General features: G+C 34.0%; 4 protein-coding genes across 4 annotated transcripts; 1 reads left to right on the top strand and 3 right to left on the bottom strand.

The window, feature by feature from the left end:
* The first annotated feature begins 496 nt into the window (after nt 1-496).
* Nucleotides 497-8,029, top strand: LOC108344359 (putative phospholipid-transporting ATPase 9). The gene is made up of 11 exons (XM_017582813.2): nt 497-1,927; nt 2,393-3,750; nt 4,279-4,389; nt 4,490-4,766; nt 4,850-4,938; nt 5,288-5,396; nt 5,869-6,081; nt 6,183-6,308; nt 6,409-6,507; nt 6,593-6,784; nt 7,019-8,029. The coding sequence occupies exons 1-11, from the start codon at nt 1,535-1,537 to the stop codon at nt 7,646-7,648; spliced, it is 3,597 nt and encodes a 1,198-aa protein (XP_017438302.1). The 5' UTR covers nt 497-1,534; the 3' UTR covers nt 7,649-8,029.
* LOC108344371 (uncharacterized) lies at nt 8,014-10,424 on the bottom strand. The gene is made up of 2 exons (XM_017582822.2): nt 9,814-10,424; nt 8,014-8,175 (listed from the first exon to the last, which is right to left on the bottom strand). Exons 1-2 carry the CDS (start codon nt 10,261-10,263, stop codon nt 8,158-8,160), a joined length of 468 nt encoding a protein of 155 aa, XP_017438311.1. The 5' UTR covers nt 10,264-10,424; the 3' UTR covers nt 8,014-8,157.
* LOC108344377 (probable calcium-binding protein CML16) lies at nt 8,403-9,050 on the bottom strand. Its single transcript, XM_017582828.2, has one exon. The coding sequence runs from the start codon at nt 9,048-9,050 to the stop codon at nt 8,568-8,570; it is 483 nt and encodes a 160-aa protein (XP_017438317.1). The 3' UTR covers nt 8,403-8,567.
* A 9,282-nt stretch (nt 10,425-19,706) lies between the features above and the next one.
* LOC108339437 (proline-rich receptor-like protein kinase PERK9) lies at nt 19,707-23,423 on the bottom strand. The gene is made up of 8 exons (XM_017576569.2): nt 22,443-23,423; nt 21,465-21,857; nt 21,283-21,369; nt 20,894-20,964; nt 20,727-20,803; nt 20,435-20,582; nt 20,062-20,223; nt 19,707-19,949 (listed from the first exon to the last, which is right to left on the bottom strand). The coding sequence occupies exons 1-8, from the start codon at nt 23,017-23,019 to the stop codon at nt 19,794-19,796; spliced, it is 1,671 nt and encodes a 556-aa protein (XP_017432058.1). The 5' UTR covers nt 23,020-23,423; the 3' UTR covers nt 19,707-19,793.
* Between the last annotated feature and the right edge of the window lie 779 nt (nt 23,424-24,202).

The raw sequence follows: 24,202 nt of genomic DNA, 5'->3' as shown, positions 1-24,202 counted from the left end.
TTCCATATTTTGTAACCGCATATGTAAGAAATGAAAACAGAGATGTTTTTAAGGAATCTAAATCTAAATCAAACATAGTATGTAGCATAACGGCGCATCTCATGCAACTCAACAGACACACACATGTAAAAAGCTCAAGTAACCACATGATATGTTTGTTGCTTCATTTTCTTTTTCAGCTCATCACAGTGATGATAAATGTTATTTGGCCATGCAGATTCTCTTTTTGCCTCTGCAATTGAAAAGGTATACCGGTGGTCCTTCATTCAGGTAGATAAATTATTATCACTTTAACAAGAAGTTAAAAATTAAAAATTTCGAAAACCCACATTCTATTTTCTGTCTTTTTGTTGCATGTTATCGTGGAGATGACCCTTTCTCATTGGTTTCGATTTTCTCACCACATTATTCTTATCAAAAATATGTTTTTTTTTCTTTTCTTCATTATTAAATTGTCAGGAAAAATAATACAACGAAAAATTGGGTGAGTGAATGAGACACTTAGTTGCCACCATTATCACAACACAAGCTTCACTCATAGGTTTCCCGCTAAACATAGATAGATGGATATATAGCCAGAGAAAAATTCTGCTTGTGCTTGGCGTTGGATTTTTATCTCGAAAAAGAAAAAGGGTTTTGACATGGCACTGAGCTTTCTGGAAAAATCTAAGCCAATTTGAATTGGTCACGCTCGGAAAGGGAAATGCTTGTCTCTTTCGGAGTCCAAATGCGAGATCTAATAATTGAAGTCTCTGTTCAAAGTTTCTTCTTCTTCTTCTTCTTCTCCGGATATATTTTCACAGAGCTTCAAATCTGCAGATTTTTTGTTATTCCTTTTTCTTACCACTTCTCCGTGCCTCCCCAATAATTTCTGGTGTTTTAGGCTCACTGGGGTGTTTCCTTTTCTGTGTTTTCATTGTAAACTTCACATTGGTTGTCACAGATTGCAGGCCCAGTTCTGCTGTAGGTTGTGTCTATCGCTTGGTTTTGTCTCAACTTGAGCCACCATTTTCTTCATTACTCTCTAAGCTACTCTGGCTGTCCCTTTTTTTTCCATTAATTTCTCTCTCTCTCAATTATTAGTTTTATTTTATTATTTTGCTTAGTTTCTTTTTTGTTCATTGATTATTAAATTACTGGGATTTGGAGCTTCTTCTGGTGGGAACCTTTCTGCGGTTCAGTATCTGTTCCTTCCTTTATTTGTTATTTCATTTTTACTGGGTACTTGTGCTGAGGAGTTATTACCTAGTTTTGGGTTGCGGGGTATTTGTGCAGTTGTTAGTGGTGTTAGTTTTTGAAGATGCTCTGCTTTTAGGATTATTCTGTACTTCAACTTGAGCTCCCTAGTAAGTGTTTTAGTGAGTTGATCGTGGTTTGAGGTTTGGAATTGGGGAAAGTTGCCATTTTGGTTCCTAGTTTTGGTAATGACACAAGAGTCTTGGTCCTAGGAAGAAAAGCTGTTTCTTGACGGAGGGCATTTCAGTCTCTTGATGGTGTGTTGAATTTTTTTAATCAGTGGGATAAAGGATAAAGAATGAGTGGTGACAGGAAGAGGAAGCTGCGTTTAAGCAAGATCTACTCATTCGCGTGCTGCAAGGCATCTTTCAAGGGAGATGATTCACAGATTGGAGGAAAAGGTTATTCCAGGGTGGTTTTCTGCAATGAGCCAGATATCTTTGAGGATGGTGTTAAGAATTTTGCAGATAACTCTGTCAGATCTACAAAATATACTCTTGCAACTTTCTTTCCCAAATCTTTGTTTGAACAGTTTAGGAGGGTGGCAAACTTCTATTTTTTGGTCACTGGCTCCTTGGCCTTAACAAAACTTGCTCCATATACTGCTGCCAGTGCTATCTTTCCACTGATTATTGTTATTGGGGCTACTATGGTGAAAGAAGGTATCGAAGACTGGCGCAGGAAAAAACAGGTGCTATATTCTACTTACCTATTTATCCTGTTGTCGAGTTTCTTCTTATAATGTCATTCTTCATAACCTTTTTCCATTCTGTTTAGTTTCTTCGTAATATTTGGAAGGGATGAGATGCAGTTACCAAAATTGTTTTTTTGTCCAAATGCAGTTTTTGCTAAAGGGTTTGAATCCTCTAAATTTTTAAATTAAACTGCAAGTGTTATTTGGGGAAGTCAGTTCAAAAAACCCATAGTGTGTTTTATTGTATCATATCAAACTCTAAAGTATCAAAGTCAACAGTGTCTTGCATATGACAAAATAATATCTCCCAGTAAAAGTTGACATTGTTACCAGACTAGAAGTTTGTTAATTTGATATTGATGCCCATATGGTTGAAAAGCAAGAAGGAAAGGGAAGATAAATGTTTTTGTGGCAAGCTGTGACGGCAGTGTAAATAATTTTTCTTGTGGAATACTTGTGCAGGATATAGAGGTGAACAATAGAAGAGTTAAAGTTCATAAAGTTGGTGGTATTTTTGAATATACTGCATGGAAGAATCTGAGGGTGGGGAATATAGTGAAGGTAGAGAAGGATGAGTTCTTCCCGGCTGACCTGCTGTTGCTTTCATCCAGTTATGAGGATGCTGTTTGCTATGTTGAGACCATGAACTTAGATGGGGAGACAAATTTGAAGTTAAAACAAGGGTTAGAGGTAACATCTTCCTTACAGAATGATCTTAACTTCCAAAAATTTAAAGCTACAGTGAAATGTGAAGACCCCAATGCAAATTTGTATTCATTTGTTGGGAGCATGGAGTTTGAAGAGAAGAATTATGCCCTCTCTCCTCAGCAACTTCTTCTCCGTGACTCTAAACTTCGTAATACAGACTACATTTTTGGAGCTGTCATTTTCACTGGTCATGACACTAAGGTTATTCAAAATTCTACTGACCCACCTTCAAAAAGAAGTAGAATTGAGAAGAAGATGGACAAAGTCATCTATTTCTTGTTTTGTATTTTGTTTTTAATGGCATTTGTTGGATCTATTTTCTTTTGCATTGCAACTAAAGATGACTTCCAAAATGGGTTGATGAAAAGATGGTACTTAAGACCAGACGATTCTGCTGTTTTCTTTGACCCAAAAAGACCAGCTGCTGCTGCTTTCTTTCATTGTTTGACCGCCTTAATGTTGTATGGATTCTTTATTCCTATCTCTTTGTATGTGTCAATAGAAATGGTCAAAGTTCTTCAGAGTGTTTTCATCAATCAAGATATCCATATGTACTACAAGGAAGCAGACAAACCAGCCCGAGCTCGTACTTCTAATTTGAATGAGGAACTTGGGCAGGTTGATACAATACTTTCTGACAAGACTGGAACTCTCACCTGCAACTCAATGGAATTCATCAAATGTTCTATTGCTGGGGTAGCATATGGCTGTGGTGCTACAGAGGTTGAGAAGGCCATGGGTAGAAGAAAAGGTTCACCACCAATTCATGAGCATGATATTGAATCAGAAGCACATAACATTAGGGGTTCGCTTGATAAAAAAGCGCTTATTAAAGGTTTTAACTTTGATGACGAAAGAATAAAAGATGGACATTGGGTTAATGAGCCTCATGCCGATGTCATCCAGAAGTTTTTTCGCGTGTTGGCTGTATGTCATACAGCCATACCAGAAGTGAATGAAGACACCGGGAATGTTTCATATGAGGCTGAATCCCCAGACGAAGCCGCATTTCTGATTGCAGCCAGAGAACTTGGTTTTGAATTCTACAGAAGGGGTCAGACTAGTTTATCGACATTTGAGTTGGATCCAGTTTCTGGCAATAAAGTTGAAAGGTCAGTTGTTTCATTCAAGCTATCAATTGTTTTGTCTATGTGATAACTCTTCAATTTGACTGCTACAGCTACCTTTTATCTTTGCATATCGATATGCAAAGCTTTATTTAGTCTGGTTACTATTTAAGAGTGCACATGATATTTGATAGTAACTTTTCATCTGATAACAGTAAGTACTGTTCAACAAAAAGAGCTTTAAATAGCACCTTTCCCTATCTGAAGTTGGCATAGTTATCTTCACATGGCGAGTTTACTGTAGCTACTCATAGAGTAGGTGATTTTGTAGTTAACACTCGTATTGTTTTCAAATATCTACAATAAAAAAAGAATATTTAATTTGTGTCTACATCATAGTTTTCTGCATAATCGTTCTATTTGATGTTGTTTTCACTTTATTCATCCCACCCAATATTAATATTTCTAAAATGCTATGTAGCCAACTGATTTATTATTTCTATCTACTATGTTTCAGGATTTCTTTCCTCACGTTTATGATACATATTTTCATTAACCGGTTTCTTTGTGCAGGAAATACAAGCTTCTCAATGTTTTGGAATTCAATAGCTCAAGGAAGCGAATGTCAGTGATAGTGGAAGATGAAGAAGGGAAAATTTTGCTTCTCTGCAAAGGTGCAGACAGGTTTGTGATAAACTTGCATGTAACCTTAAATGGTTATGAATTCCAAAATTTATCCTGTGATTCACCCTATTGACCCACCTTGAGTATTGTTTTCATTCAGCATCATGTTTGAAAGACTTGCCAAGAATGGGAGGGAATTTGAAGAGAAAACCATGGAGCACGTGCATGAATATGCTGATGCAGGTCTGAGAACCCTTATACTGGCCTATCGTGAGCTTGGTGCAGAAGAATACAAGGAGTTTGATAATAAATTCTCCAAGGCCAAGAAGTTAGTCAGTGCTGATCAGGAGAGACTGATTGAGGAAGTAGCAGATAAGATTGAGAAGAACCTGGTCCTTCTTGGTGCCACTGCTGTGGAGGACAAGCTCCAAGATGGGGTAAGCTAGAATAAAAGTACTTGTTTTACCTTTTAATGTTTACTCATTGGGGCAGCAACTGATGCCTCTCGTATTGTTGCTAGGTTCCTAATTGCATTGACAAGCTTGCCCAAGCTGGAATTAAAATTTGGGTTTTGACTGGGGATAAAATGGAGACTGCAATCAACATTGGGTATTATATTCTGATTATGCCCTTTTAACTATGGTATTTGTTGAAAGAGAGCAAAATAGATGAAAGAGTTGCTGAAAACTGTGTATACGGATTGTAGAACAGACTCCATTGTATATTAACATGACTAGACATACATGATATGATATTCCAATAAGTCATATTCTAATAAATCTGATTCTGATAAAATATTCCTATTCCTATAATTATGAAGATCTTAATTAAATAAGGAAACAAATCAAAATATATAAGAAGAAAAAATCCTTAGAGATAATTTAAGATTCTCTAAAATAATCTTATATATATTTATAAATATTTCTTATATTTATCTGACATAAATATTCCATTGTAGTTTTGCTTGCAGTTTGCTTAGACAAGGGATGAAGCAGATTATAATTCATTTGGATAGTCCAGAAATTCAAGCACTAGAGAAAGATGAGGACAAGATGGCCATTGCCAAGGTGAAGTAAATTTCATACCATAGTTTTGTTTTTATCTATCACTGTGTAGCTTACATTTCTAGTAAAATATTTAGCAACATGCTAATAAGTTGGTTTCTTCAACGTTGCAATATTTCAATGACACCTCTCACATGTAGCTAACATGTCAGCTTGACCTGCCTTTTATATTTCTGACAATTTGAACTTATGTTTCATTGTTTCACTGTCTTTTCTTTAACAGAACAATTGAAATGTGTTATTAAGAGTTTCAGTAACTGCATTAGCATACCATTTCTCTTTTCTATTTCAGAAGATATAAGAATTGCCATGCATGCTTGTGTACTTTGAGTTGTATGATATTAATTGCTGCACTTAAGCTCTATGCTATTGTAAATTTTCTATCACTATGTTTCTTTCCATTTGTTTTTTTCACCTTAAAACTTGTAGTACTATGCCGTAGATTTTAAAATTTGTTTGTTGATTCTTCTTTTAGGCATCAAGGCAAAGTGTCCTCTTTCAGATATCTGAAGCTGCGGCACAACTCACTGCGTACAGAGGGAGCTCTCAGAAGGCATTTGCTCTGATTATTGATGGAAAATCACTTGTTTATGCACTTGAAGACAATATAAAGAACATGTTTCTGGAGCTAGCGATGCATTGTGCATCTGTTATTTGTTGTCGCTCATCCCCAAAGCAGAAGGCACTGGTATTTTTCAATCTGTGCTTTGTTTATAATATGCTAATCGTGATGGTAATTTTTGGTTAGCTAAGCTTTCAGAATTGATTGGTCTTGTTCCTCTCTTTAAGGTTACTAGATTGGTTAAATCTGGAACTGGGAAAACAACCTTAGCCATTGGGGATGGAGCTAACGATGTGGGAATGCTTCAAGAAGCAGATATAGGGGTTGGTATAAGTGGTGTTGAAGGAATGCAGGTAATGCCAAGCTTCACAAAATATTCTTTCGTTTTCTTTATTGATTTCTTCATGTGATTTTCTGAACAATACTTTTTGTTTAATTCCCCCAATTCCCCAGGCAGTTATGTCTAGTGATATTGCAATTGCACAATTCCGGTATTTGGAACGGTTACTCCTGGTTCACGGACATTGGTGTTACAGAAGGATCTCGTCTATGGTATTTACAATATTTGTATTTCAGCTTTTAATCCTAAACATGGTAGATAGAGGCTCTGACAGTCTGGTAACTTTTTCATCTGCAGATATGCTACTTTTTCTACAAGAATATCACATTTGGTTTCACTCTATTCTTGTATGAGGTGTATGCATCATTCTCTGGACAACCAGCTTACAATGACTGGTTTTTGTCTCTGTATAATGTCTTCTTTTCATCACTTCCTGTGGTTGCACTTGGGGTGTTTGACCAGGATGTATCCGCTCGGTACTGCCTGAAGGTCAGTTTGTTTTAGCCTATGATACCACTCCTCTTTGCTAATGAGCGTGAAATGAAAATTCACTGTTGCTTTGTCATCAAATAGATTGCACATAGAACAGAAAAATAAAATAAGTAAATGAAAAATCTGCATAGTACTTATGATGCAATACCTACCTCAGAAATAGGATTGATTTTTGATTGATTTCGGTTCCTTTGCTTCTTCTCTGATGATGATATGTTGTTAATATGGCAGTTTCCTTTGTTATATCAAGAAGGAGTACAGAATGTTCTGTTCAGCTGGCGTAGAATACTCAGCTGGATGCTTAATGGATTTATCAGTGCCTTAATAATTTTCTTCTTCTGCACAAAAGCGATGGAGCTCCAGGCCTTCGATGCAGAGGGTAGAACTGCCGGAAAGGATATACTGGGAGTAACAATGTACACCTGTATAGTTTGGGTTGTAAACTTGCAAATGGCACTAGCGATAAGTTATTTCACCTTGATCCAACATTTTTTCATCTGGGGTTCCATTCTTTTCTGGTATATTTTTCTCATGGTATATGGAGCAATACCCCCACACTTTAGTAAAGATGCTTACAAAGTCTTCATTGAAGCTCTTGCTCCATCCCCTTCCTATTGGCTTGTGACATTCTTTGTGGTTATCTCAACCCTTATACCATACTTCTCTTACGCAGCAATTCAGATGCGGTTCTTTCCCATGTACCATGAACTAGTACAATGGATAAGGTATGAAGGGAAGATTAAGGATCCTGAGTTTTGTGATATGGTGCGGCAGAGATCATTGCGGCCAACAACAGTGGGTTCAACAGCACGTTTGGCTGCTAAGGCTCACAACGTTAGAGACAGAAATGTTAAACGGTAGATAAGATATTTTGACAAATTAACCATGAAAGCATTTAGTTAGTTTGTGTACAGCTTCCTACAAATATGTAGTTTTTTTTTTGCCTGTGGTCATGGAATTGCTTGCTGGATCCTTTGAACCAGAGGAGTGTTGCTTACAAGTTAGATCCACTTCCACGGTGATTGCATGGTGCAAGGACCAGTATTTGTGACTGAGGCTGGAAAGAAAAATAAAATTGTATATCTGTTTCGGCCATTTTGCTGCTGCAAACAATTCATTTATCCACTTGTATCATACTAGTTACTGTATAGAGACAGACCAATTCTTTGTAAGATTGGATCAGAGCTGCTTGCTGTTGTAGAAAACAAAGTTATCCTATTACTGAGAAGATTATTTTTGTGTGAAGCAATCTTATAAATTTGTTTATTTTACTAATTCTTGTTCTAATTGAGAATCTATATCAGCTCCTTGTCAACTCAGTTGTACACTGTTAGAAGTTACCAAGTTTACTCGATCGATCGAATTACCAACTAGAGAGTATGGATCCCCTGCAGAATAAATCAAAGAAAAAGATCAGCTTGAAAAACTGGGACAAAAGACACCAACAAAAAAAACAATCACCAGAAAGTGCAAGAAAGTGCAACAAAAACAAACTGGGCACTAATTCATTGAAATAATCTCATCTTCTACGTTTTCTCATCACTCAATCACCAGATTCCTCGATGTAGCATTTCGAAAGTGCAAGAAAATTCGTGACAAATAAAAAGCAAAAATATTGCAGACTAATTTGTAATATTTTCTTATTAAAAAGCAACAAGAAGAATCTGCATTCACGTCCGGAGAAGTGTTTATATATACAGAGAAGTCAACACCCAAAGCGAACGTAGCCTAAAGAAGTTACAGAAAAAAAGAGAAGACGAAGCAAAAGAGGGAGGAGGTTCTAGGCGACATGGAGGCCGAGAAAATCGGCGGCAGATTTGGCCATGAGGGTGGCGAACTCGTTGAAGCTAATGACACCGTCGCCGTTGCTGTCGGCCTCGGCCATCATAGAGGTGAGCTCGTTGTAGGAGAGGGGATGGCCCATCTTGGCCATGGAGCCGGCGAGCTCCGACGCCGTGATGTAGCCGTTGCCGTCGCGGTCGAAGGAGCGGAAGACCTCGAGCAGCTGCTCCTGGTTGATGAGAACCTGCTCGTTGAGGTCGGGCATGATCGCGTGCAGGAGCTCGTCGAACTCGATGTATCCGTTGCCGTTTTCGTCCATGTTGGAGAGCAGCGCGTATATCTCATCGCCGGTGGGTTTGATTCCGAGGGACCGGAGGAGCGCTGCCAGCTCGAGGTGCGTGAGGCTGCCGTCGGAGTCCATGTCGAAGCGTTTGAATATGTCGCTGAGTTGTTTGATTTGGTCGCTTTCCTGAATTGACATCGTACGTGTACGTTGTTTTGTTTTGACGGTGAAAGATGATAACGATGATGTTTCGCTCTTGTTTCTTCAATTCTTCGGATGGAGAGAAGAAGAATGGTAGCTTCCGTCTTTCACAACGATGGATCACGTTTCGCATTTGGAACGGTTCAAAGGTAGATGGAAAGCGCGTGCGAAACGGTTGCAAAATAAATAACGGTGTGATGAGTGGATTTTTTTTGTCTGCAAATCCTTTGCAAATGGGAACAAATCGGTCCTATATTTAATGCATGTCTGGTTGGAATTGTTGTCTAGAAAGTAACTACATTTCTAAATTGTGAGAAGAGAAAAGTTGAGGTTTTGGATATATACGATAAGATCATAATGCCGTTAGATTTTTTCTTAACTTAAATTTAGGAAAACATTCGCTCTATTTATTACCACAAAAAGTGGAACCCATTGAGAACACGAGTGAGACTATTGCCACTTGCCCACCATGTTTTGTTAGAATTTACATATAAAATATTATATATCTTATTATAAACTTTACCATGTGGAAATTTTCATGAAAAACTTAATAATATTATCATTATCACATTAATTGATTCCGTATAGAGAATAAAAAATTGATTCAATTAGCATTGCGTAACGGATTATGTTTATGGTGACATGACAATGTTTACATTTAATAAAGGAAGCATTTTAACAAAATGTTATGCAAATTAATTAACCTAATCTATGCGTGGACATTAGTTTTAATCAATAAATCAATAACTTGATATCTTACAAGATTAGGATCATTGTGAATTTTTGTAGGAACAGCAAATCCGCATGGTTCTTCCCTACCCCAGAAGCTCCCGAATCCAAACTCTCCCTTTTGATATAGCTCCTCCATGATCTTTTCAACTTCATCCATGCAACCACCACAACCGAAACCTTCACCATCTCTCACTGTCATCTCTCCTTGAATTCTAAAAGACTGTTCATGAATTCTCACAAGAACATCTTCATAACAAGCCGATTCTATCTTCTTCTTATCATCGTTTCCCTTCCTTTGACGAAGCTTTTTCTTAGCATATTCCCTCGTTTTCCTGATGAGCTTCCAGGGAAGCTTCAGCATGAGAAAGACAAGAATTTGCAGCAGCAAGCACTGGCAGCAGCATGATATGACCACGCAATCAGCGGCAAGCATGTTCCATTCTTCCATGGCTGTGAAAGAGAAGGAGGAGGAGATCATAAAAACAAGGCATGCCTGTTTAAAGAAGAGGTTCCTTCTCCCCTATGCAGGTCTTGGTGAGGAGGAAGCAACACAATTTGATGAGGAAAAGCTAAGATATATTGGTGAATAGTGATGGATACTCATTCCTTCAAATTATTTGGTTGAAGCCTAAACGCAAACCATAGCTTCTGAATAAAGATTATATCATGTTGTGTGTGTAATTTATAAAATTAAAATAAAATCTAGTTTAACATTCACATCAACCTATGACGTGCCCAACAATCATTGAGTGCTTATGTTGTCAACATTTATTGCCAAGGTATTGACATGAGTTCACTTTCCATGGAACGTTGCTTTCTTTCTACTCTTCAATATGTTTTCAAAAAAATAAATTAACTTGTTGTGAAAACTTTCTCCAAATTTTAAGTTTAACTTAACACTACAAATTAATTTTATCTTTGATATGTAATTTTTAGGAATGTCATATAATGTGTAAATTGTACAATTGAAAGAAATTATTACGTAAAATTTTATTCAAAATAAAACTTCATATTTTAATCCTAAGGATGTAACTTCTTCACAATCTTTTTTACACATGAGTGGAAGCATATTTGCTCACAAATTACGTAAATGGATAAGTCAAAAAATAAAAAGTAAATTCGTTAACAACTTCATTATCGAAAAAGTGAAATCCTCAATAATCATGACGACTTCAGCGTTACTATTTTATATTTAACTCGTCATAATTTTTGATGACTTCATTTTTATTTTTCTGATTTGTCCATATGTAATTTGTAGACAAATATGTACATTCATAAAAAAACATGATCATTATATTTTGGAAATGAGAAGAAAATCAACAATATTTCATAACGTTTTTAATTAAATAGTGCATAAGAGATGGTAAAATTTTCGAGGTTGGTAATTTCTTATACTTCTGATTCTCTGTGAGAAATTATGAGTGCAAAACCATTTTGGATTTGCATGAAGTTTAAGTGAAAATGAAATAAAATTTGTGACATCAATAACTATATCATTGTCCATGGATGAATAATTTGTGGTATTTGGCTTGATTAATTACAAAAGATTAAGCTTGCGTTTGTTTTCACATGCGTATGGTACATCTCGACGGAATAGTGAGTTTTGTTTGCGTTTATTTTGACGATTCTCAATTATTTGCAAATAAAGATTCAAGAGTGTATATAAATTTAAGTAAATTGGGAAGTAAAGTTTATATTATTTTTTTTAAGGGATTTGAAAATAAAAGTAAGTGGATTTGAATATAAACTTAATTTCGTGAAAGTTTGTAAATGATTTGACTTATATAATAAATAAAAAATTATAAATTTAAAAATAATATTACAAAATTATCCTTAATATTAAAAATAATATAAAATAATTTTTAAATTAGTTTAAATTATTTTTTAAGAAAGATGCTCATGAATAGTTTTAAAGAAAATATTAAGAATTGCAATGTTAGTGTAATTCTGTTTCATTATCAATTAATTACAAATTACTATTGGTATACTTTTAATATAATTATTATAAAGTTAATGATTATCATAGATAATAAATTTACACCTAACAAGTATAGTAACCGTATTACAATGTACAGTGATAAAAAATAATACTAAGAATTGTAAATTAAGAATTAATAAAACAAAATAGTTTAGTGATTTGAGAGAGTAGAATATAAAGTGAGAAAATAAAAAAATTAATTGATTCGGTGTGTGTCAGAGATATATCCCAATTCTTTTCTCATATTCATTCGTTTGTTCATCCAATATTTATTTTTAGTGTTATCAAAATAGGGTACCTGATATTATTAGACTTAATTTACTATGTTGGTCATTTAGTGAGTCAATTCAATCTGATTTATATAGTAAGTCAAAAAGATTAAATCCAAAAGTTTGATCCACCACGAATTGGTGGATTAAATGATTAACTTACTTACTCACTTTACAATATTTTTTTCAATTCAAAAAATAATAATTTTTTTAATTCAAATCTGAATATTTTAAATTATATTTATGATCAATCAAATATAAGATTTCATTCACATAAAAATATCATAAAAATTTTCTCTAACAAATTTTTTAATGACTTTATAGGGATTCAAATTTGTTTCTGGATAAAAATTGAGTTACTAAGTATAAATTTGTGGATATTTCATGTAGCCTAATTATTCCATAAAAATATAATTTAACACTCGTCTTCGTTTCAATATTTTCTAAATGATTGATCCAACAAAAAATATTTATTAGAAAAATTAGGTGGGTTGGTGAGCCAAGTTGGCTCACCATGAGTTCAACCTAGGTGAACCAGATTCTGAGTGAGCCGAGTTCAAAATTGGCCCTATCGAAATTTTAAATTTTTTTTCAACCCAGCTTGGCCCAAACCCATGGTGGGTTGGGTTGGCTATGGATTCCAACCCGTTTCGACAACACTACACATTCCCATTTTCACTACCACAACCCAATGAGTTATTGCAATCCACATTAGCAACCACCCGTGGGAGTTCCACTACCGCAAGATTCCTACTCCATCTTGATTCCTTCCTTCTATTCATTCCGAATTTCTAATTCATATTCTCATTATGAAATCCTTGGAACCAATTCCCATCACCAAGAACAAATTCTAACGTACCAGAACTGATTCCTTAACATTCGAACCATTACCACCATGGACTTGCATAACTGTTCCCTCACGTGACCACCTTGTAGGAATTGGTCATTCAGGTAGGCATGGACCCTGCAAAATTAGTTCCACACTCATCATAGAGTAATCCTGTCTCTCTGAAAGTAAAAATGAAAGCTCAAACCATGAAAACAACACTAGCAGAAAATTGAAAGATCATGAGATATTAAACTAGGGACAATGTTGTAAAACACAATTGACACCCCTAAATCAACTCCTCTTAAGCAAAATGGCCTCAAAGCCAATCCCTTAAGTCGACGCTCTCATTCATGCTAAAATCCTTAGATAAGAACACAACGTTCACTCGCATATCCATCATTCTTAATCCCTTCCAATAGTAAATCGTTGGAAGCGAACACAACCTAAAGGAGAGAGGATTTTTTACGTGAATGGGCAAAATGTATTCCCATATTACATAAATGGACAAAAGTTTAAAAAATTATGTAAATAGACAAGTCATGCAACCCTCACACGACTTCAAACGAAGAAGTCGTGCTGGGGATGCACGACTTCTAGTCTAACGATTGGTAAAAGGTGAAGTTGTGCACTTCCTACACAACTTTAAGGATTTGTAATCGATTACGACAAACTGTAATCAATTACATATTTCTATAATCGATTACATATTGCTAAATTCGTTTGGAGGGTGCACGACTTCAATGTGTAATCGATTAATTTTTATTGTAATCGATTATGTGAGACTGTAATTCGTGTTACATGCCATTGTAATCAATTACAATAATGATGTAATCAATTATCAGAAGGGTTTTGATGTAGAAGACTTTATATTTAGTTTTTGATATTTTGACTTGTGGTTTATATTCTACTACAATAGAAGCTATATAAGTGTATCAATAGAAGGTATATAAGTGTATCGATACGTTTTAAATACATAGATAACAAAATAACAAAATAATACCAATTTCGTGGTCAAAATCATTGATGAAAATAAAAGGTATATATAAATGTAAAGGTAATTTATTAATTGATAAAAGCCAATACAAAAAGTTAATCATAAAATAAAGATATAATACTCTAAAATTTAAGAGGTAATTCATATCTTCCTCAGGCATCAATGTTATCAAAATTATCTACTCACTCTCTTCAATCAATCTCCACGATTTAAAGAATGATTTTGTATAAAACTTTCAATTATATTACAATATAAATATAATTATTTTCTTTCATTTTTATTTTTGTGTTTTCTAATTATTGTTGGACAAAATAAAATAAAATCCAGAAGATTGAGAATGAAAGTAAACATGAGAGAGAGAAAAAAAGATGTATGTACTATTTCTGAATAATTAATATTTGTTAAACTCATAGATAATAGATTTAATTTGAGAGTGGAAAAGGTAGAAATGTTAAGGAGTGTGAGATTTGTTGTTTGAGCTTGCATATTAATTTCTCAATTTCATAGATATCTTTTATTTTAATCTAGGGTTTATTTTAGAAATGGTATACAACGAAAAGAATGAAGCATCGAGAAGAAGCTACGGAGAGGAGCTCAACCATGGAGGAATGAAGGAAGCTACGACAACCGGGTAAGAAGAAGAAATCAGAAACCCTTTTTACTGTACTGTGTATTGATTATGGACATGTTTTTAGAATAGCGACTAAATATGAGACTTTTGACTTAGTTTTTTTTTTAATTTTTATTTCTAGTGCATCATTAGAAAATAAAAATACAAAAAGCCAAAGACAAAAACGTAGTATTTAAACAATTTTTGTGTGATATATTTTACTTTAGCAAAATGAAAGATAAAGTAATTTTAAAAATAATATTTTTAGAAAAGTTTGACGGAGTGTTGACGATGAATTTAAACAGGTGCACGTGTAAAAAATAAATTACATGTTAAATCATGTATCAAGGATGATTTAAGTAGGACACAATAAGCAATCATGCACAGGTTAATCACTGTACTTTCAATACAATTTAAAACGTAGGCCCACCCAACTTTCATGCTATACTCTATGTTCGTTTGAGGGGATATGCAGCGACAGATTTAGACGGATTTACAAGACAACGGACAGAAGTGATCTTCGTTGAAGTGAAGAGATTTGCATTGATTTCAGCGTAAATGACATGTTTGCCCTCATTCATTTGTGAAATATCATGGCTGCATATGAAAGAAACTCACCAAAACAAACTGTATTTGGTTATGCAGTACTAGTATTCGGTTCCGCTTCAACAAGAAATATTGAAGGTTGATGTATTCGGTTCCAAAAATTCGACTTCAGGTTGCATCACTGGTGTATTCAGTTCCAGCCATAGTTATTCAATTCTCAGCTTGTGCATTTGGCAAGAGAAGTGGTGCATTCACTTGGCTGAACACTCTCTCCGCCGCACGGGGATTCCTCTCCCGTTGCGTTGGATAGCGCTTGGGAGAAGATTCCCCCTTGTCGGAGAGTAGAGAGGTTGCGAGATGGAGAGGAGTGAACTGCGCGTGGAGGAACAAACGAAAAGAATTTGAATGAAGTTTGATTTGTTGGAACGAAGAGACAAAAGTGAATAATGAAATCAGTTTGAGTTTTGATGTATTGAGTTTTTGGTGATGGATGTGTGAAGTAAGAGAGAATGGAAGCATGGGTAGTATATGAAGTGGGAAAAGATGTTTCTTGAAAGTTTGAGAGTTTCCTTGAGGAAGCAGAAGAAGCTCCGAGAGTTCCATTTTTCTTTGGGTGTTACTCCCTCCACCACCACAACTTGCTTCCTCCACCACCCCATTCCCCTTTTACCTTTTTCTTTATTTTTTTCATTCCTATTTTACCCTTATTAAAATTTTAGGGTTAATATTATTTAAAATCTCACGTGGACATTCATTCTCTTTATCATTCTTCCCTCTTTCTCTTTATTATTTTTCCCAGGTTGTCTCTTACGTTCCACTACCCTTGGGTTGTCTCTCATGTTCCATTTCTTCTTCTCTTTTATAGAATTGTGACGTGAGAGTGTGGTGGACTTTGTGTTTAGTAAGATTGAAAGTGGGGAAAGCAATTCATCTTCAGCCGTGAGTGTGGTGGTGCTTCAAGGTGCTGGTTCAGAGGCGTGAGAGGTTCAGAGGCGTGAAGGTGCGTAATAAAACCCTAAAATATAAACCGTATAATCTTTAAACGGATGTGAGCATCCGTCAACGGATGTCAACATCCGTTTAAGGGAAAACGGATGTCGACATCCGTTTCAGATCCAAACGGATACCCGACATCCGTTTTTGGCCTGGTTATCTTCTTTCATTCTCCCAACACACGCACACAGCAAAAAACGCACAGCACAAAACACAACACAGAACACAACACAGAGATATATGCATTGCATTTAAAAAAAAAAATTAAAAATATCATCACTAACCTTGTGGGAGAACACACCGCCACACCTCACCGTTGCAATACCGCCGCACTGTTGCACTGCCGCGCCGCGCACCGCCCCCACCGTCGAACCGCTGAAGGAGGAAGAAAATGGATATGGAGGAAAAATGGAAGATGAGAAACGGATGTGATTGAGTTTGGGTGAGAATCTGAGAGGGTTGGGAGGTGGGTGAGAAGGGGTAGAAAGATAGATTTTAGGATTAAAGTAAATAATTAGGATTAAAAAGTAAAAATGTTATTTTTGTAATTATAAAAGGTTAGTTTTGTAATTCAAAAAATATGTAATAGAATTGAGGAGGTGGAGGGAGAAAATGTGGTGGTGGAGGAAGTAACACCCTTTTTCTTTTATTAATAGGAAGAGGTAATTGAAAGATCTTATGAAAAAATATCACCTACTATTTTTCTACAACCTTTTTATTTTATTTTAGTTTTTTAATTAATTATCTACGTTTGAATTTGGTAAGGAAGGAGTTAGACCGTTCCATTGAAATCATCTCTCCCACATCATTTCCTCCAAATCACTAAAAAGAACAAAGGCCATAAAGTTTTAAATTTTCTAAGAAATCAAAACATTAAATTTCAACTACTTTCCTTTTATTATTTTGATGAAACAATCAAGTTTAAATAAATTTTAATTTTTCTGTCAAGATAAAATATTTTAATTACTAAAAAATAATAAATATTTAATAATTAAAAAACACTAGTTATTAAATATTTTTAGTCAATGTTGATTTTATTTTTTTTAACTGTATAAATAATGTTTTATAAATTAAGCAAACTATTTATAATTATTTCCACTAATTTCAATCATATTTTTTTAAAATTTTTGTTTATTTCTTTCTGACTTAGTTTTTAGAAATTTTTTCTGACCAGCTAACGTTAATATAAAGTTGAAAGTTTCATCATTTGATATTTGAAAAAGAAATTATATTATTAAATTATCTTTTAAAATTATTCAAATGTCAAACTAATGTCCACCAACTGATAATATTTATCAAAACTATATCGATGACACATCTATCTAGTTATTATGAAAAGAAAAGATATGTGTGAGAAAAGAAAAAGTATACAAAAATTTAAATTTTTACTTTTCAGGTATAATTAAGATTATTTTTATAATTTCTGTAATTTCAATTTTTTAATAATTACATATCCAAAGAACATATTTTACATTACACTTTACGAATTCTTCATCATAAATAAATAGATTGAAATTCTAGAAAATTTACAAGAATATTTAGATTATTTAGAATTATTTAAAAAAGACTGGAAATTCGTTATACTTTCTCTTGTTTTCGTCTAACCTCTTTATATTCTTTATATTCTTTTTGTATTTTCTCTCCTATTTGAGAAATGATAATGTACACAAATCTTTTATATTCATTTAATATTTTTTTAAAATATAAAAAAATTATTTTATTTATAACCATATCCTATCCTTATAATATATGTTAAAAAAAAAATGAAAATATATGATATCATACCATTCCTCTTACTAAATAAGTTTGAAATTGTTTTTTAGTTGATCTTAACCTAAGAGTCATGCATGTTGAGAATCTTCAACACTAAGATGATTATTGTAAAAGAATAAGACAAACACAAGAAAGTCAACAAAAAAAGATGATAAGCTAATTTGCAAAAGAAACCTCATATATCAAATATCACATCGTACTTGCTCAATCTTACAAATCGAAGTTTACATTAAAAAGCTTTAATGCATCATAATAATTGTCTTTAGACCATGTAAATTTCTTCATGTTAATTGAAAATTGACATGCTCTTTCAACAAGACCGTATACTCACCAAATGAGTAGCTTCTTGAGGTCTACTCATCCAACGACTATGTGTTTTGCCTAACGAATCCACCAGTGGAACAAAATACCAATTAAATCACCTAGCAAGAGATGACTTGTGTAATCGTCAAATCAACTTCCATCACTTGTTAGAATAACTTTAAGTGCTCTAAACATCAAAATGCCTCTAACTCCACAAGATGTTTTAACTACACATAGAAACATCATAAGAATGACCAAACCATACTATTATGATCACTGATCAACATAAACTCATATTAATAACTTAAGAGATACATACAAATGAAGAAAGATCACATGTAAAGGAAGAAACAAATTGACCTAAGGAAAAAGATAGAAAAATTTACTTTCTCAAACGATGAAACCAATTGGTTATATCAAAAGAGGTTGTCACAAGGATTACTCCTACAATTTTACATCTTCAAACTAATAAACAAAGAGTGAGAAAACGTAAAGAAGTTAGGGAACTCAAGAAAATGCTTTTTAGAGAGATGATATATTTTTAAATAATGAAACTCATTTAGAAACTTTTCTATTTATACTAAAGTGTTTTGATATTAAAAAAAATTGAGTCTCAATATTTTAGAACACCATCAAACCTAAAATACAATTTTCTAGATCCTTACAAATAATATAAAAAAATATAAATACCTTTGTTATTATTTATTATTTCTTTAATAATTATCTAAAAAGTTGATATCAGTCAAATTTTAAATATAGATTAACTTAACTTGTTGAACACATCAATTCAGACTTGATTAACTTATTTATATTTAATTAATGAAAATTTTCTTTGGTAATTTAATTGATCAATTTAGGATTTTATAATAATTTTAGTATTATATAATTTCAAGTTAAATAATCTATAATATTTGAATGTATATGCCAAATTAAAATTCTTTTTTATCCAATATTAATACATTCTGGTCCAAACTTTAAAAATAAATGAAAATAATCTTTTCATCCAGCAATTCTAATTTTTTTTACGTATTAAACAACTTTTTAGATTAACAATTGAGTTAGAACGTATTAAATAATGTAAATAACTCAAACATCTCTCAATCGTGTCTAAAAATAACATATCTCAAATGTGTCAAAAAATTGTAACGTAGTTATATTAGAAAGACTACATCAATTCATTTTCTATTACAAAGTATATTTTTCCATAGATACAAATTTCAATTTTGAATTAAAATTTACAAACTAAAAACATATTTAATATGATAATTTCCTATTAATAAAATGTGTATACATTTTAAATTTTTAAAAAGAAACAGAGTTGTAATTTTATAAATAAAAAATGATGAGTTATTCATAATTCTTTAATGTTGAGGTTTTAAAATTTGAACATAACTTGTTTAAATAATCAAAACCTTTATATCTCAATAGTCCAATTAAATCACATTCTTAATTCTAATATGATCTAACAAGGGTCTTCTCTCTTTCATCCCACAAAACAACATGGTTCTGGTTTTTCTCGAAAATTCAAGAGATTTATTACGTTAAAGGGCATGAATTGATTACCACCATCAACATGAGTTTAGAAAATGGTAACTACAGAAGAATAAGAAGAGGATGTTACAAAAATCAAGAGAACATGATGCGTGAATTTCAGGATTATGTGCAACATAGTCACACTGAAACCAACTTAATTTCACAATACAATATAGCCTCTTACTCATTCAAACTTGAGTGGCTAAAAAATTCTGAATTGTAACCAAATGCCATTCTACGTAATAATCTTATTTCTGCGGATTGCTGCGTAGAATCCCCAACTCTCATTCCATTTGAAAGATCACACATAGCTAAACCATCAAAAGCTCTAACAACCTGACAAATGTGATGATGATTCAAGGAACAAAATGTTTAGAAATTGGTGTATATATGTTGCTCAACCAATAACACAACACAAAACTTTCTGCTTCACTTTCTTTATAATTACCTGTCCCATCCGAGGTCTTCTGGCAGATGAATGTCTCACGCAAGCAGCAGCAACTTCAATCATGCAAACCATTTCACTTTCAACGTACTTTTTTCCTAGCTTTGGATCTGTCAAAATCTCAAATTCCTCACTCTCAAGTGCATCATTTAGCAAGGGTCGAGCCTGAAAAATTAAGGTATAACATCTTTAGTCAGAAAGGCTTGCCTTCAGAACATCTTCAACTTTGGTTTGGGAGAAAAGGCTGACTTTTCCAATCTTATACACTATAATGGTTGAGTCCACAAAGTATGAAATTCTAGTGCTTTCTACTTTTCAAAATCTTTAGATATTTACCTACTTGTATACCTACCATAATCCATTCAACTATGCTTACCCATTCAACTAGACTCTCTTCACCTACTGGTTGAGATACATCCACTGGCTTCCTTCCAGTAATGAGCTCCAAAAGCATGACTCCGAAGGAGTATACATCTGACTTCTCCGTCAATTTACCACTTGATACATATTCAGGTGCAACATATCTTTAAGAGGGGAAAGCAAAAGAGGAATCATTGTTAGTATCTTTAGTTTCATGTTAAAATCAATGTTATTGTTTAAGCATTATTATGAAATGAATCATGAATTCGTTATCTGTACCCAGAGAAAATAGTAGACATGTTACTAACCCAAAAGTTCCCACCACGTGTGTGGTTACATGTGAATTTGCATCAACTGCTAATCTGGCCAGCCCAAAATCTGAGACCTATGAAATGAAAAAACATGAGCAACTAGCTTAGAATATCAATGTAGCAGATAATATCCAACTTAGAATGAGAAGTGTAATAGCACAGACTCGAGCTTCAAAGTTGTAGTCTAAAAGAATGTTTGCTGACTTGATATCCCTGTGAATAATCCGAGGATTGCCTGTGCGAAATGTAACATTCATTAGCAGAAATAACTATGTTTAATAAAGTAAGTCACCAGTTACCAAATCATAGAATCTAGCTACACTAAAATAAAAGAATTTTTTTCCTATTTTTTAAGTCCCTAACTTTATTAACTGTTTCGAATAAACTAATTAAGAACAAAGAAGAATAACTATATTTCCCCAGCACTCGTCTCTCACACCATGTATGAAAATTTACAGTCACATTTTTTAGGCAACTTCATACATAACTTCAAGTTCCCTAAGTGCTTACAACAACAACGACACAACAAAAGATATTAAGGATTGATAATTACAGTCTGCATGGAGATAAGCTATTCCTTTGGCTGCTCCAGCCGCAATTTTAACACGGTTTGTCCACTCCAGCACTGGCATACCTTCCCCTTAATTCAATCAAATTCACTTTCAGTAAGCACAGATTAAATTTAGTCAAAATATCATGAAAAAAGAGTCACCGATCACTCTGAAGTGGCTGTACCATGAAGATGAAAATAAAGGGTACTGTTGGGGACATAGTCATAGACAAGCAGTCTTTTGTTCTCTGAAATGCAGTATCCTACCAAGGAAACTAAATGACGATGATGTATGCGGCTAATAATTTCCACTTCAGCTTTGAATTCTCTCTTTCCTTGACTTCCTGCAATCTGTAGTTGCTTAACTGCTACCTCTCTCCCATCTGGAAGTGACCCTTTATACACAAAACCAAACCCTCCCTCACCCAAAAGATTTTGAGTTGAAAAATTGTTTGTGGCCTTCATTAGTTCTTCATATGCAAAGAATGATCTTGAGTTTCCCAGTCCTGATGCTGCATTACCGCCAGAAGCTCTTTGCAAACGATGAGCTGAAGAACGGGTCTTAAGAAAGGACAAATCTGAACAATGTACAAAATTTAATTACTTTTGTTGCCTTTAAGTTTGCAATATTCGTAAGCAGTAAAAGAAGAATCCTAGTATATTTCGAAGGCAACAGATAATAATGAAAACAAGGATAAATGTACTAAAGAAACAAGAGTTTGTTTGTTACACCCCAATTGGTTCTTTATGGGACAACTTTAAGCCTTCAATAATGCACAAATCTCTCATTTATCCCTAACAACTATACATGTGGGTTATATTAACACTTAAACAATGTATTGATAAATTCAAGGGTTTATGTATTGCTGTATTTTTATCAATTGTTAAAAGAATTTCCATTTAATGAGTCTCTCGCTTTCTTGATGCATCCAAACTCAGTATGATCCACAAAATAATTGTAACAAAAGTTTTAAATTCCTGTTGCTACAATGGCAAGTTTCATTATATTGCTGCTTGCATGACATTTGTGGTTCTTATCAGAAACTATAGGGTGGATTTTTTGCATTGTTAACTAACAGTTGGGATCATGAGAAATTCCTAATGGACAAATTTGAGGATTTTCATTCACTGAAAAACAGTAAAGCCAGTATTTACAGTTTTACCTGACTCAGATGTTAAGCCAAGAGGGGATGGGAAGTCATAACCACCAGTCTTAGAAATCCTTTTCTTTTGCCTCCTCAGGCACCAGATAGCAATGCCAATGAACCCAAACAATACAATTGCTGTCACTACACCAACAAAAGCCACTGCACTAGTGCCACCACTGCTTCGTTGGCCAGAATCTTTTGCTGATGGAGGTGGTGGAGCCAATGCAAAAGTGTGTGATGGAGTAGAGTGAGAATCTAAAGGACTTGTCCTAGAAGGTGAAGGAGGTGCACTACTACTTACAGGTGTAGCAGATGCTGCTGGAGAAGGAGAAGAACTCTGAGGAGGTGGCGGAGGGGAAGAAATTGATGCCGGTGGCAAACTCAACGATTGTGGTGATAGTGATGGTGACAGTGGTGGTGGTGCCGGTGGAGAGGATGCCGGAGGCAAGGACTGAGATGGTAATGGTGGGAGTGATGGTGACCATAATGGTGATAGTGAAGTTGAATTAGGTAGTGTCGGAGAAGATAACTGTGGTGGCGGTGCGGCGGTGAATGACGCCGGTGACGGTGATAATGGTAATGGGGTTGACATTGTAGGAAACTAAATAGAATTGGGGTGTTTGTTTGAGGTGTGGTGTGTCATGTAACATTTGCATAATGAGAAACTAAGGTTGGGGTTGGGAAGTTTAGACAGGATGTGCATGTTGGGGTCAGATGATGAAGTTTAGACCTTAAGCGATGCCAAAGGAGGAAACTTAAGATGAAGAAAGTGGTAACTGTCAGTGTCACCAACCGAAACCAATGTTCCAAGACTCCCAACTCAACTGCCATGCCAAACTATGATGTTCCACACTGATCTTGTAAAACCTCTTAGATAAACTAGGTTTACGCATTGCACCTTTGTGCATAAAACTGTTACAACAAAATGCAGATACAAGCAAAACATTTGAAGCTGATATAGAGTTCTAACCTTCAGGGAACGTATAAGTACGTGACAGTGCCACTGACAGAACCTAAAATCATCGCAAAAAGTCACCTTGCAACGGAAAGTGCTCAAGCTAAACATCTTTGTTTCTTGGTTTAGATCAACCATGTTTTGGTTTCGAGTATGAAAACAAATTCTTTAAGGTTTTAGTATTATCTTAATATAGGTTCTACGTTGGTTGGTTAAATTGAAACAGATATAGTGTAATAATTTAAAATGATGAAGGAAAAAAATGAATTAAGTTTCTTCTTTATATAATAGAATAATAATTATATATGAACAAATTATTATTATTGTTATTATTATTATGATAAAAATAATTTCAAAACAATAAATAATATAAAACTATTTTAAAAATATTTAAGTTAATATATAAAAGAGACAAAATGCAAGTATTTTGTTAAATTTAATTAAAAAATTTGTTATTCATTATTCCATTTAAAGAAAAAAAATATTAAGTATTCAAAATTAAAAAAATTGTATTGAAACCTATTTGAATATTTGTCCAACTGGTCTGCAAATTCCGGGAAACTATGGCATTGATAAATCACATGGATGAAGTTTCCTCTTTTGTCATTTGTTGAAGAATTATTTTCTGGGCAATATTTTCTTTCATAATTAATTCACACTGATGTCTCAATTACAATTTTCCATATCCTCTATTTTTTTTTATTTCTTGAAATTTGTGACCCTCAATTATGATCTTCATCGGGTGTTATGTAACTCTCACGAAAGATAAGTTCCCTCGTACAAGCCACTGAGGTGAATAACACTCCTCAAAACTCAAAAG

This window comes from Vigna angularis, chromosome 1 (assembly GCF_016808095.1).
Source record: "Vigna angularis cultivar LongXiaoDou No.4 chromosome 1, ASM1680809v1, whole genome shotgun sequence".
NCBI classification, from domain to species: Eukaryota; Viridiplantae; Streptophyta; class Magnoliopsida; order Fabales; family Fabaceae; genus Vigna; species Vigna angularis.
Note: the sequence above shows the minus strand (reverse complement) of the source record. Positions and strands in the feature narration are given on the sequence as shown.